General features: G+C 32.3%; 1 protein-coding gene across 5 annotated transcripts in view; it reads right to left on the reverse strand.

Annotated features, from left to right (window-relative positions):
* Positions 1-7,021: 7,021 nt before the first annotated feature.
* LOC145305770 (1-phosphatidylinositol 4,5-bisphosphate phosphodiesterase delta-4-like) overlaps positions 7,022-14,629 on the reverse strand; it is a 46,362-nt gene continuing 38,754 nt past the window's right edge. For 4 of the 5 annotated variants that reach the window (XM_080147566.1, XM_080147565.1, XM_080147564.1 and 1 more), the window contains 8 exons: positions 13,913-13,989; positions 13,436-13,539; positions 12,952-13,004; positions 11,601-11,700; positions 9,663-9,738; positions 9,179-9,252; positions 8,422-8,497; positions 7,022-8,299 (listed from right to left, as the gene is read on the reverse strand). In XM_080147566.1, coding sequence (XP_080003692.1) covers positions 8,208-8,299; positions 8,422-8,497; positions 9,179-9,252; positions 9,663-9,738; positions 11,601-11,700; positions 12,952-13,004; positions 13,436-13,539; positions 13,913-13,989 — 652 coding nt within the window. In that variant the 3' untranslated portion in view covers positions 7,022-8,207. The remainder of the gene's footprint in view (positions 8,300-8,421; positions 8,498-9,178; positions 9,253-9,662; positions 9,739-11,600; positions 11,701-12,951; positions 13,005-13,435; positions 13,540-13,912; positions 13,990-14,629) is intronic. The other variant, XR_013874707.1, reaches the window with a different exon arrangement.

The raw sequence follows: 14,629 nt of genomic DNA on the forward strand, positions 1-14,629 counted from the left end.
GTTAACTGTATTCTTAATTCTCCCCCACCCTTTTCAGGGATGGGGGATCATTATTGCCCAAACTGACCATTGTATATGTATTATGATGCTTTTATGTTATGATTATTTATTCCTATCCATGTAATTATTGTTTGTTGTATATAGCTTTAGTATCCTTTAAACCTTCAATAAGTGACAACTGAAATAGATGTTGATCATTATCTAGTGAATGCTAGAGAAGCGTAGCTTCTCTATAGTAAGGTGTCCACGTCTGTCACACTGCCGTAATCTAATTGAACTCCGGTGTCTGCCACTTATCCTCGGCGGATACCACAGTACATCCCTAATAATGATACACAAAATTACTTCTTCTGTAGATTACAATTAGTGGTTAAACGTTTAGACACTTAACCTAATGAACCAACTGCAACCATTCAAAATTCAAAGTTGATAAGCTAACGAATAAGGAAACGTTAGCATAAAAATTTGGGAACTAGTGTTATAAACAGCCTAATGTCCTCTCCCTCCCTGCATCCTACCTCTATTATAAAAGGATTGTTAACTAAATGAATAACCTGAATATAATGACATAGAAAATATACATGAAGTGGTATTTATAGGACCAAAATATCATTATCCATTCAATAACGAGTGGGTAAGTCTTTAAACCCCTCCTACATTGTTTTATGCTGTTTCTATATCAATAAATGTTTGTAGTCAAAATGTCATTATTTTAGTTAAAAATGATTTGGACATTAGGACGTTGGTGTCAAACTGACCGCTAGGACTTATGAGAAGCTCATTGTAAAGAAGAACGATATCGGTAGATTGGTACTAACACACAAAAAGACATTTTTTATATGAGTTGAACAAACTCCCCCCCCCCCCCCAATTTTAAGGAATTTTACTTAAGGAGGTAATTTTGTTTTTCATAAGTAAATAAAATTATACGGGGGTTGTGTAGGTTGTAGGTTAATAGTAATTATACCGAAGGGATAAGAAAATGGTTAATAAATCCCGAATGATGATAAACAAAATTACCCCTTATGTAGATTAAAGTTTTGCTAGTTTTGAACCAACAAATAAAAAAATTTAATAATTTTTTTGTACGAATAAGATAGACTGGTTATAAAACTTTGGTACCAGTGTAATTTACAGTCCAATGTTCCCATCTTTCCCTGGAATGAACTAAAGTCGCTTTTTACCCAGGGATCAAAGGGATAAGACAATGGCACATACATTGATGAACATCACAAAAGATGATACACAAAATTACCCTTTATGTAGATTACAATTAGTGGTTGAAACGTTTGGACATTGAACTAAATGAGCCAACCAATCAAAGTTTAATTAAAGTACCCAAAGTTTTGGAGTCAACGAACAAGGTAACAAGGATATAATACTTTGAGTACCAGTCCAATGTTCCCTTCCCTCCATGGAATGAGATATAATCGCACTGTACCTGTTAATGGCCAGAGAGAGAGAGGACAATGGGTTGTTTATTACTCTAGTCCCAAAAGTTTTATAGTACCGTTCTTATTCGTTGATTTATCAACTTTGGGGAATTTTATTGAATTATTATTGCTGTTCCAATAAATTTGAGTGTCTAACCGTTTCAACCACTAATTGTAATCTACAGAAGTGGTAATTTTGTATGTTATCATTGGGGATGTACAACAATATATCGGTGATTGTCTTATCCCTTTAGATCCCTGTACTGTACCTGTAAATGGCTAATGTTGTAAATAAGTGTGCCACAGCAGGATGTGTTCATACAAAATAACTTAAAATTCACATTCCGATAATAGCTAAATTTTGCCTTTACTTTGTAAATTGTAGTAATACTCTTCAAATTTGTATATTGTACTACCTACTGCGCCTCTAGCATCTAAAAGAGAAGAGCAGAAAAATTCAAGACTTGATTCTGAAATACAAATTAGCCTACACCAATCCTGGACCTATGTAAAGCTTTTCTAAAATGAATAATCCAATCGGTTCAGTAGTTATAGAAATCTTAAGCCACAGAAAAAAAAACTTTACTACTTTATATTATACTTGTGGCTGAGCCTATAGAATCGAGGAGCTTTGTATTTGAAGGGGTAGGGAAATGCAGAAAAATAGACTAAAACAGAATCTGTGTCTGTCTGTCTGTGTGCTTATAACAAAGGATCTAGCTAACCGCTGAACCGATATGGTACTCCTTTACAAAAAAAAGACTCTCATAAGTCCTAGGAAGGTTTAAAACTAATTTAGAGGAGGGCACCTCCCAAGAAATATTCCCCCTAAAAAAATGCCCTACCAAAAAATCAATTTCTTTTTCTTTTAAAATCTAAAATTGAAAGGCCTCTAGAAGTATAGTCGCTAGTGAATATATTTATTTATCCTAATATCGCTATTTTTTATTATCTGCTGTATTGCTGAAAGTTAAGCACAGCTAGAAACATTAACAAAATAATATTGAAAAGGTTATAATAGCTTATTAATGCCTTTAGAACAATCACCCTTTGGAAAATTCTTCCCTCACCTCTAGTTTGAACAAAAAATTTAAAGAAGAAATGTAGAAATACATTTTGGGTAAATTTTTTTCTCGATTAAATAGCTTCTATGAAAAACGCAGCCAATTCGGACCAGTTATTTCTGAGATTTTCAGCTTCGTACAAAAACCTTACTACTTAATTTTTTTGTGGAAAAATAGTAGTTTCGCGCATATTGGGAGGAAGGGGGTTCAACCGCCCAATTTATATATGCACGTATATATTCATATGTGGAACAGGGGGGGGGGGGGTAGGTGTTGGCAAAACAGCGTGAAAACCTGTTTCTTACAAAAAAATATTTATTAAACACTTTTCTAACATCAAGTTGCATTAAAAACTTTTATTTTCTTCCAAATTTACCCCTAACTACAATGAAACCATCTATAAGTAGCAAAGCACAAAAATCACAGACTGTCTTAACGCACAGACAACGTGAATTATAGACAAGTTTTGTTATTGACAATTGGCTGGACCCTAAGCACTTTGTTTAGGGGCAGCAAGTTTCATTTTTAACGTCTTTTGTATGACGACTTATTGTTGTACGGCTTACTAGAGTTTATAGACGCGTAACACTTTAGGCTAAAGCAGGGGTTATTAATCCCAGGAATCATCAGGAAGGAAGAGGACATTAATTTGTATGTTTTTCAGGTATTCAAAGTTTTTTATAAAACGTTCACCTATACGCGTACTTAAAACGTAAATTTTGTTTGGATAGTTAAAATTTTTCTGACAATAAATTAAATCTACAGAAGGTGTAATTTATTTTTTATGCTTAGGGATTTACATGAATTTATTGTCAATTGTCTTATCCTTTAAGATCCCAGATAATCACTTACTAGTAGTTATTGATGTTCATTACCAGCTCACCAGGAGACAATGTCACTTAACAGGTCAAAACCCTTATTGATTGACATGGAATACAAGGATAGAACAATGGATCTAAAAATTCTTGGGTACTAGAACCAGTGCAACTTCTCCCATTTTGGCTAATTTTTGAGATTTTGGATACTAGCGCAGAATGCCACGCATAGTCACGATGGGAATGATAACACATATGAGTATTATGTATATCCACACATGTATTATCATGTCTCAATCTTTATAACGCAACAAGGATTGAACATCTATAGCAGCAAAGCTAAACACATAAAAATATTAAACACTTATAGAGATTTTCAGTACTTATACATTCAGCCAACAAAGCGGAGACAATTTTTTACCTGTGTGATGGTGCTACTCTGGCAACCCGTACACTGGTGGATATCTTGCAGTGCTGCAAATGCATAGCGAAAGCACCAGCCCACTACACCATCAAACGTCCAGGTGTATCCACTGCACTCCAGCTCGGGATCAGAAACACATTTCTCGTATTCATTCGAATCCGGTGGATAGGAACCGGTTCTCATCCATACGAAAAAACTATGTCTAGCATCGTATTATATCCAGTTTTCTACGAATATAGAAATGTACAATCATAAGATTAAAACCAGTTTTTTTAGCCGGTGCCTTCGGCACCACGGGGCTAAAAAACTAGTTTTAATCTTATAATTGTACATTCTATATCCGCGGAAAGCCGTTTATAATACGATACGAGAAATAACTATTCTCATGGCACTCTTCCACTGTCCTAGTTTAAGGGTTATGGTCAGGATAAGAAAATGGCGGATAAATTGATGTTCATCCCCAATGATGATACACAAAATTACCTATTTTGTAGATTAAAACGTTAAAATACTCAACCTAATAAACCAATCAATCAAAATTTAAGTTCCCCGAAATTGTTAAGCCAACCGGCCAATAAGAAAACGTTATCAGAGGACTTTAGGGACTAGTGTAAGAAATATATTTAATGATTCCAATACCTCTGTGCCTAACGCCAAAGAATGACACATCTCTTCCAGGTTGGAAGTTCCAGGTAGCTCCAGTGACAGTGTTGACACACCTACCAAAGCAGCTTATAATGTCTAATAAAAAATGACGTCATACATAGCTAGGAAAGTGTGGATAGATGTCACAAATTTTGGCCTACCTATTCTATTGACATCATATTTGAGAGAAAGTGAAAGGGGGAAAGAACCCCCCCCCCAAAAAAAGATGGAGTATAAGGTATTTCCTGACGTCAATAGAATAGGTATGTCAATTTATTTTGCTAGGGCACTTTGGACAGCTTCTATTAGTCAATTAAAATACAAAAGACCAATGATAGGCCAGTATACATTTTAACATAAGTCAATTAAAATACAATTAACCAATGATAGGCCAGTATACATTTTACCATTAGTCAATTAAAATACAAATGACCAATGATAAGCCAGTATACATTTTACCATTAGTCAATTAAAATACAAATGACCAATGATAGACCAGTACACATTTTACCATTGGTCAATTTAAATACAACTGACCGATGATAGGCTAGTAAACATTTTACCATTGGTCAATTAAAAAACAAATGACCAATGATATACCATTATAAATTTTACCATTGGTCAATTTAAATACAAATGACCAATGCTGGGCCAGTAACAATTTTACCATTGGTCAATTAAAATACAAATGATCAATGATAGGCCACTATATATTTTATTGACGAATGGTAAAATGATAGGCCAGTTTTTATTTTACTATTGGTCAATTAAAATACAAATGACCAATGATAGGCCACTATATATTTTATTGACCAACGGTAAAATGATAGGCCAGTTTTTATTTTACTATTGGTCAATTAAAATACAAATGACCAATGATAGGTCACTATATATTTTATTGACCAATGGTATAAAGATAGGCCAGTTGTTTTTTTACCATTTGCATTGGTCAATTAAAATGTATACTAGCCTTTCATTGGTTATTTGTATTGTATAACGTCATTTCTTAGTAGGTATTATAAGCTGCTCCACACCTGCAATCCACATAATTACCACCTCCCAGGAGGAGGAGTGACAAAATAACAAAGTAGTCCAGGAACATGATCTAATAATCTAGTGTTTTAGTAGCGAAGCTACTCTATAATTCAAAATGACCGTCCGTCCGTCTGAGACAGAAAGAGGAAAACGTGATTTTCTTGGCTCCTATAAAAGATAGAGAGCTGATTAGGGATTAAATATGCTAACATTCTTCATATTTTCACCAAGTTTCATTAAGATTTGTCAGTTGGTTGGGGTGCTAGATCGATTCCTACATTTTTAAGTTTTCATTGTTTTCTCAACTCATATCCAACATAGACGGCTGCAATTTTCAAGGATTGAATACTTTCATATTCTGCATATCTTTATTAAGTTTTATCCAGATTTACTTATTGGTTGGGGTGCTAGTTCGATTCCTAGATTTTTAGATTATCATAATTTTCTTTCCTCCTAACTGAGATAGACAGCTGATATTTTTAGGGATTAAATAAGTTCACAATTTACTTATCCCAACAAAGTTTTATTAAGATTTGCTAATTTGCTGAGGTGCTAGATCGATTCCTAGATTTTCACGTTATAAATCATAAAAGGTTTCGTGATTTTTTTGTTTAATGTTTTTATGAAACTGCAATAAAGTACATTTTTCCAGATATCCATCCATAATTTTTTAACTTCGCTATTTATGGTAGTTTTCATCCTTGTTCACAATATGAATTGTACTATTTCTAATATTTCTTATTTTTGTATTTTTACCTTATCTTCTGAATTGTGGTCAGACAGGGAGGGAGGGAACATTGCGCTTGTTATTACAATAATCGGATCTACTACCGTTTACGGTAAAATAATGCTGGTAACGAATATTGCCAAAAATCTATGAATTTTACTATTTATGTGTAAAATTTTACTGATTCTTTATTTTTTACTGAAATTCAGTAAAATTTTACTATTTATGTGTAACCAAAATTATTTTTTTCTTTTTTGTCGGAGCCATTTAACCTAACCTCGCTGGGAGGCAACACATTGAAAAATTGACGACCTCTCTATTTGCCCCACAAATATCATTCTAGATTTATTTATCTTGTTGGTTATACTTTATTCCTGCATCCAACCACTTGATTGCACGACTTTTTTCTAGAGTATGGAAACGAGTTGCGCCCTTCCCCTCTCTTCTTACCATTAGTGCCACGCGCAGTACATAACAGCAGTAGGTACTATTATACTGCTGTCTCTAGAATGACGCGCTGTGGTCAAAACTCGAATTCGACACCTCACTGACTACAAACAGGCAACTGGAGTACTTATCCCTTGCAAAAAAATAATTATTTAGTTAAATTCTCAAATAATATTAATCCCAGGGATCTAAAGGGATAAGACAATGGCCGATAAATTTATGTTCATCCCCAATGATGATACACAAAATTACCCCTTCTGAAGATTACAATTTGAAACGTTTAGACACTCAGCATTATAATCAAATCAATCAAAATTCAATTTAGTCTCCAAAGTTGTTGAGCAAACGAATAATAAAATGTAATTATAACACTTTAAGGACCAGTGTCCCCTCCCCTCCCAAACTGGATTGGACTTTTGAGGATAAATTCATTCTATTAGTAATAAATTATTTATTAAATGTATTTTATTAATATTATAATATACATATTTTGTAAACATCACATTATAATTAATTATAAAATATGAAATAGTCAAAGTGCAAAATAACAACAAATAAAATGATAAAATCAAAAAATCTTAATTTTATCATTTTCTATGATTAACAAAATTAATAAAAGGCACTGTTAATTGTTCCATTTGTGCAGTAGATATAGGTTTTCTTTATTAATACATTTATGTTATAATTTTAATGATATGAGTTAATCATTTTAATCATTATTTACATATTGAATAAATACTTTAAATATAAACTAGCAGCTGTGCCACTAGCATCTAGGGAAACTGTATTCAAGGGGACAGAAAAGGGCTAGAAAATAGCTTAAAACCTTCCCAGGACTTAAATCTGAAACCATCACAGAAATTACGTGAATCTTAAATAGAGACCCTATTAGTTTAGTAGTTATTGAGATCAGTTTCAGACAAAAAAACCTTACCTACTTTATATAATTGTAAAGCACTATATTATTGATTTATCATTGATGTGATATTATGATACCAGCCATATTGTTATTGTATTTTTAGCTGTACAATTAATTGATGCACCAAGATGTCGTCTTTGTTGAGCATAATTTAAAAATAATAGTTTGTGCAAATGGATATAAAATGGATACTGTGATTAAGGTTGTTAATATAATTCTCATATATTGGCCAATACGTTCCTCCATGGTTAAAGGGAGGGGGTATCGTTATATTAGCCAGATGGGAGAAAACATTTAATCAGGGTATGCGAGAATCTCTCACAATATCCACATATTTTATGTCCATTTTTGTGCTTGTGTTTAATTTCTTAAAGCATTATTTTTACAGAAAGTAATATTAATTCATTTTTTTAATTTTAAATTGTTAAAAAGCATAGGTTCTTGTTTTTTTTGTACATTTTATATACTTTTTGTGCAAAAGGGGACGGTATAGAAAAGGGATTAGAGCAACAATAATAAAATAAGGTAAACATTTTATCAGAACTGTAGAGATAGCTAAATGTAATAAAATATCAAAACAGCTCCGATGAAGGATTAATTAACTTACCTATTCAAATTTACTTTTTGGAAAATAACAAAAATTTTAGGTGAAATTGAACACTAGATCTCCGTTATATAAGTACATTTTTAATGTTTTCTCAGTTTCCTTCTGTTTTAGTGACATGGAGGAATAGACAGGCTGGCTTCAAATCTTTTCCAGCGTAATCTACCAATCCAGCTTTGCGGTAACCTAAAAAGTAAATATATTTTTATTATGTGATTCTAATGAAATTTCAGAAGAAAATTATTTTTAAAACAGTCTAACAATGAAAATAGAATAAATAATGAGATTTGTAGAATAGCAATATTTACCTTCTTGCATATAAATGACAGGGATTGCAAATGATCCAAGATGCTGATCCTTCTTACTCTTGGAATGGTCCTTTACCTAAAATAATTAGTCTTGGAAAAAGCTAATGCATGTGCTTTATTGAGAAAAAAAATATGATAAGGCTATAAACTAAATATTTTGTTTTGAACATAAAAATTTGTTTGAATTTGATTGAAAAGTCGTCTTTTGAATATAATTTTTCAATCAAAAACCTGGATAAACTTTATCAGGAAAGCTACACTAAAAAGTCTTAAATTTCCTAAACAAAATAACCTTTTGTATCCACGACTTTTCATTTGAATTACATGGAAATGAGTTGTGCCGGTTCTTTTGGCCAAAACATTTCCCTGCTGAGTGTTGAACTGAGATTCGAACCTAGCATCCATCCCGAAAAATAAAGGATTCTCTACGCAATGTGGTATACCACAGTCAGGAGTCATTTTCAATAATTATTATTTCCTATAATAGTTATTTCTCGCATCGTATTATAAACGGCTTTCCGCGGATATAAAATGTACAATTATAAGATTAAAACTTACTAGTTTTTTTTAGCCCTGAGGTGCCGAAGGCACCGGCTAAAAAAGCTGGTTTTAATCTTATGATTGTGCATTTTTATATTCGTAGAAAGCTGGATATAATATGATGCTAGAAATAGTTTTTTCGTATGGATGAGAACCGGTTCCAATCCACCGGATTCGAATGAATACGAGAAATGTATTAAAAATGTCTGATTATCACCTTCAGTTCTAACATAGCCAATTCAGGAACAAGAAGGTGGAACTTGAATGTTTCTCTCCATACTGGGTTAAACCCTTAAAACATAATGTGAATTATATTTAAATGTTTAAAAATGACACTGACTTATTTTTTTTGACTTTAAACATAAACTAGCGGCTAAACCCCTAGGGAAAACGACACCACCCCATTTCAATTGTAATTTAATAAAAAAAATTGGTACTCTTGTACGAAAGGAAGCCTGTTAAGCCTTGTATATAAGTCTCTAGCGGAACTTTAAATATATTTTTGTATTTCTTTTCTAGGGGCGATTTCTCTTGGGAGGGTGGTGGTACCCTCCCCATTAATTGATATATTCCTTTTCAGGACATAATAAGAGCTACATTGTAAAGGAGAACCATATAGGTCCAACGGTTAACGAGATCCTTTTGTATAAACCCACGGACAAACATCATATTACTTATATTATAAAAGGATGAAGGATTACCATTATTTCTAACCACTTGTGTCTCCTTGCTGTTATCTTCATTCTCATAATCATCCTGATGTCCGCGGATTTTTACCTGAACAAGGATTAATTACCTCTCCAGTTGCCTCATGCGGGCGAGGCTGTTGTCCATGACATTGTAGAGGCACAGATCCATCAACCAAGGATAAATAATCTTTTCTTTTATTTCCAAAAACCCGTGGCATAGAGTTTTGGAAAACTTCAATTGCACGAGCTTTGTCTAGAAGTCCTAACTAATAATTATTTAAAATCTGAACAAAATAATCTTTCAATATGTTGCGAAATTTCTTAATTTGAAATGCTTAATAAATATGAACTGAGTAAATTCATTCCAAAGGAATTTAAGTCGACGAATGAAAGAGCATAATCATAAAGTTTTAGCTATAAGTATAATTTATAGCCTGTCCGTTGACCACACACAAACATTGCACACTGGTCCGAAAACGGAGATTTGGGTCAACAATTCGTTTTTAGCCGTATTTTGGCCAATTTTGATGCCCAATACGGCAAAATGGGGGTTTTAGGGGCCAGGGAGTCCATTTATGAGAAAAAAATATATGACCTCGAAGATCACAGACCGTTAAAATGACCTTTAAAGTCTGATTTTTGCCGTTCTCGAGGTTTTATTGGATATTTAGGGCGTGAAGGAGTTGTCAAATCAAGAAGACTCTGAAATACTTTTTTGTAGACAATTGCATTGGCTAAATATCATGTGAAGTAAAAATTTTCAACCAGTTTTTCACTAGCTGCAAATTTCAAATTTGCGCGTTTTTAATTTTTAATATCTTGATTATTTTATCTAAATTTTCTTGATTTAATCCATTTAGAAAATATTATATTTTAAATCATTGTTATTTCATCTTACTAAAGGCTAATAAAATTAGAGCATATTTTATAAGGATGCGTTTGTTTGGGTGTTTGAATGTGTGTGTGTGTCTCTCCTCACTCTACGCTACGACATAAACAAGGCGCGGATGCATACAGACACAAACACACACACACACACACACGAAGACTTATAAAGAGTAGGCTGAAAGAATAATATCAATTATATGAATATAAAACAATAAAATTGACATTTAGAAATTTATTTTAACTAATCTACATGAAATATAACAGATTTTTATACTATTTAGCTATTTTGTATGTTTTCATTTTTTTTCTCAGATATTATTCCGCAAAAATAGATCCTTTCCCCCTCTACCGTTCGGAATAATTTTAAATTACAACATCGATGAAATTTAATTGATCTAATAGTTTTTAAGATATTGCACAAAACGAACAAAATCGGATGCCATATATATCGTGAAATATGAAGCCAATTACAATATCAACAAATTCTCTTCAATAAACATGCGCAACACTCAGAGAAAATTTTGCCAAACTTACCCTTATCTTAAAAACTGAGAAAAAAACTCACATTTTTGCATTTGTACCATTTTTTGTGTTATAAATAATTTTTGAACTTATATCGGACTTATTTTAGTTGGACAATTTCCAACATACGGATATTTGATTTTATCAGATTTAAGCAAGTATAGCCAATTTAACAATGTCAATAATACGTTCTTAGATTTTAGAGTTCTGCAGCTTTGGCCCCAAATTATTTCAAAAAACATATTATCAACATGGGTTGATATTTAAAATATAGGTGGCCCAGGATGTCTTTGAAGGCTGGCAGGTCAACTTTTGTCTAAATTGATGGGTAGGAAAAATTGAATTGTTGACCCCTCCAGACCAGTGTGCATTGTTAAAAGGAGTTTACACTTTTCGGTGAAGATTTTTAAAAACTGCCTCCAAAATTTAAAATATCTAAACGAAAATGGAAATTTACCTCAAAATCCAAGTATAGACCACATACCCCCCATCCTTAATGGAATCAAGACTTTATGGCTATTTCAACCTCTCCAAAATTACCTCAATATAAGGATCCACAACCTCTCCTTCGGTGGCACCCTTGGGCTTGGGAATGTGTTGGCCCGAAATAATCTCAACGGTCAGTGTCATGCTCGGAAATCTATTGGAAAGGAAATTACTAAAAATAAAGGGATAAGCCTGACAAAATTTTACAAAAAAAGTTGAAGTAAGCGTAAATATATACAAATATTTGAATTAAATGAAAACAATAGTTTTTAAGAATTTAAAGCATTATCAAGCTTAGATTTCCGAATTCTTTTGGCATAAAACTTAGAAAGAGTTAACGAATAGAACAAGTAGGACAAAACAACCAAAAATACGCAGAATAATATTCAAATTTATTTAGATAAGGTTAATTGCAATTTAAAGTTAAATATAAAAATATTGAATTTGTGCCTAATATTCTAGCTGTTCTGTTCTACTAATTGTGCATTCCCACAAAGTGCCTAGCGACCACAAAACTTTTATTTTTTAAAAATAAATAAAAAAAATTCTCAATCCTATGCCCAATTCAACCTAACCTAAGTTAAATGTAAAACCCTACATTAACGTGCTCTATAGACTCTATGTGGGAAAGTACCCATTTATTTGATTATCTACCTCTCTTCGGCGGCAGGTGAATTGATAAAATGGCGTAATATTCGTTTTTTACTAGTTCTTAATCTAATTATTAAGTTTTTAAGATTACCTTCACGTTATACTTACGTAAAAACGGTATGCATGAAAAAGTTAAAATTAAATTAGTGAAATCTAATATTTTAGATAAGCCTTATATACTAATGAGACTGTAGTCTTTACTACTCAAATGGAAGTTTTTAACAAGTCTTTTAAAGCATATATTCAGACAAGATTTTTTCACTAGACTTCAATTAAGCAATTTGACTTTATATGAGCGTTTAATAAACATTAAATTGAAAGATATGATAAATTCACTAAGTGAAAAAGTCTTTGATACTTCCCAGCTATTTATTGAAATATATTTCGGTGGACATTGCACCCTCATCAGTCTTGAGTTTAGTTGGATGTTAAAAGTAAACAATAAACTAATTTATATTAAATGGGTGATTGGACGCTTTACACCGCAATCATAAGTATTGTATGTATGTTCCAAGGTGCGTGGAGAGAGGTCTAGTACCCGAAGCGACACCTAGCCCTCTAGAGTCTTTAACTCTTTTTTTAAATACTAAGAGAGCTTAGACAAAAAAGTACATAAACATAGTAGGACAAAAAAAATGATTTCAAATAGTTGTTTGCTGGAGTATAATGTTGACATTTAATACAACTTAAGTTTAGTGAACAGTACAATTCATTGTTTATTTTTCTGTCAAAATATTTACAAATAATTATTTACCTCAATTTATCCAATCTGTTTAATTTTGTGGGATAATAATTAAATTTTGGCGACCTACACACACACATTCAATTTAAATTATGTATCAAAATTATTCCATTGCTTGCTTAGCTTCACCTAAAAATACAAAATTATGCCTTGAGTTTTTTATTTTAGTTTGGCTTAGTAGGATAGTAGGGAAGGGGGGGGGGATTTCTTACTTTTATCCAGTTCTTATAATGTGTAAATCAATAATTACTAAAGCCCAATTCTAAGAATGTTCTGATCAACGGACAAGGCATAATTTATATTAGTACTGCTAATAAATATTTAATATTATTTAACCAGAAATTTTAAGATTTAGTAATTTTAACAACTTACATATTTGCTAAAATTTCAAAATTAAAAATATGACAATAACATGTCTTATTTTGTATTACAAAAGTATCTGTATCAAATATTTATTGCAAAACTGTATTTTTATGAAATTATAAAAATGAATGTTCCTAAGGTACTCTGGTTTGAGCCTGTATCCGCAACCCCCGTTACCCTGGAACCAGGCGGAGTTCAGCAGGTTCTGCCGGTCATCTGTCTGGTAGTTCAGCGCAACTATTAATTAGAAAGGTTAGTGTAATGAGATTGTGAAATCTAAACTTGAATTAATATCAAGGATCTCATAAATTGCCGTTAAATTTATGTACATTGTACATCCCCAAAGATTATACACAAAATTATTAGTGATTGAAACGGTTTGACGCTTGATTTAATAAACCAACCAAAATGCAATAAAAGTCTCCAAAATCAAATTTAAAATCCTCTAAAATCGGATAAAATCTAATGTTAATAAGCCTACTATGATTTTAGAATATTTCTCTTTAAATATGTCGATCAGGCTATCATAGGTGACCTAGCAATACTTGTTTTTTAAGAACCCCCCCCCCCCCCCTCCTCCTACTTAATTAAACACAAATCCAAGACTTACCTATTTGACATCCAGCGGTCAAAGGAGCAATAATCTTAAGGTTTGAAGAATCTTGTCGTTTAGCACCGGGATAAACTCTAGAAAAATAAATCAGCAATTAATAAAAGGAATCTGATAAACTTTACAGTAAAATGTTAATGTTCCTGGGATCGATTCTCTAAAAAAAAACTATGAACTTTAAGGTTGAATAGCTACCAAATGGCTGAACGTACATTTTGTGTCTACACATAGTTAAAAGCGGCATAAAAAAGCCCTGATCAAGTGATCATGGAACAAAAACAAAGTAGCGGGTTTGGTCATATTTCCAGAGTAGCTTTTCTCCAATTTCTCTAGGGCTCTATCACTGTGGGACCAATTTCCAAACCCTGCGGAACAATCATAAACATTTACCTAACTTAACCTAAAATAACCAATAAAAAATTACTGTGAAAATACGACGAAATCAGCTACTTCGTTCTCTTTCCTTAAACCGGAAGCCCTTATGCAATCTGGAATAGCCAAGATCGAACAATTTAAAGCAAAAGCTATAGAAAACACTCGTAACCTATTTCTTTACGCTTTTATATGGGCTGTGAGATAAATAAATAATCTATTTTAGTATACACTGTTCATTAAAGCCTATAGGGAAAAATCTAGCAATATTGATTCAGATTGTACTTTACTTTCAAAGTTTGTAATCTTGGGAATAATAATAATATTAGGTATATTAGAGAACCT

The sequence above is a fragment of the Acartia tonsa genome, chromosome 14 (assembly GCF_053477335.1).
Source record: "Acartia tonsa isolate MP-2025a chromosome 14, ASM5347733v1, whole genome shotgun sequence".
In the NCBI taxonomy this organism is placed as follows: domain Eukaryota; kingdom Metazoa; phylum Arthropoda; class Copepoda; order Calanoida; family Acartiidae; genus Acartia; species Acartia tonsa.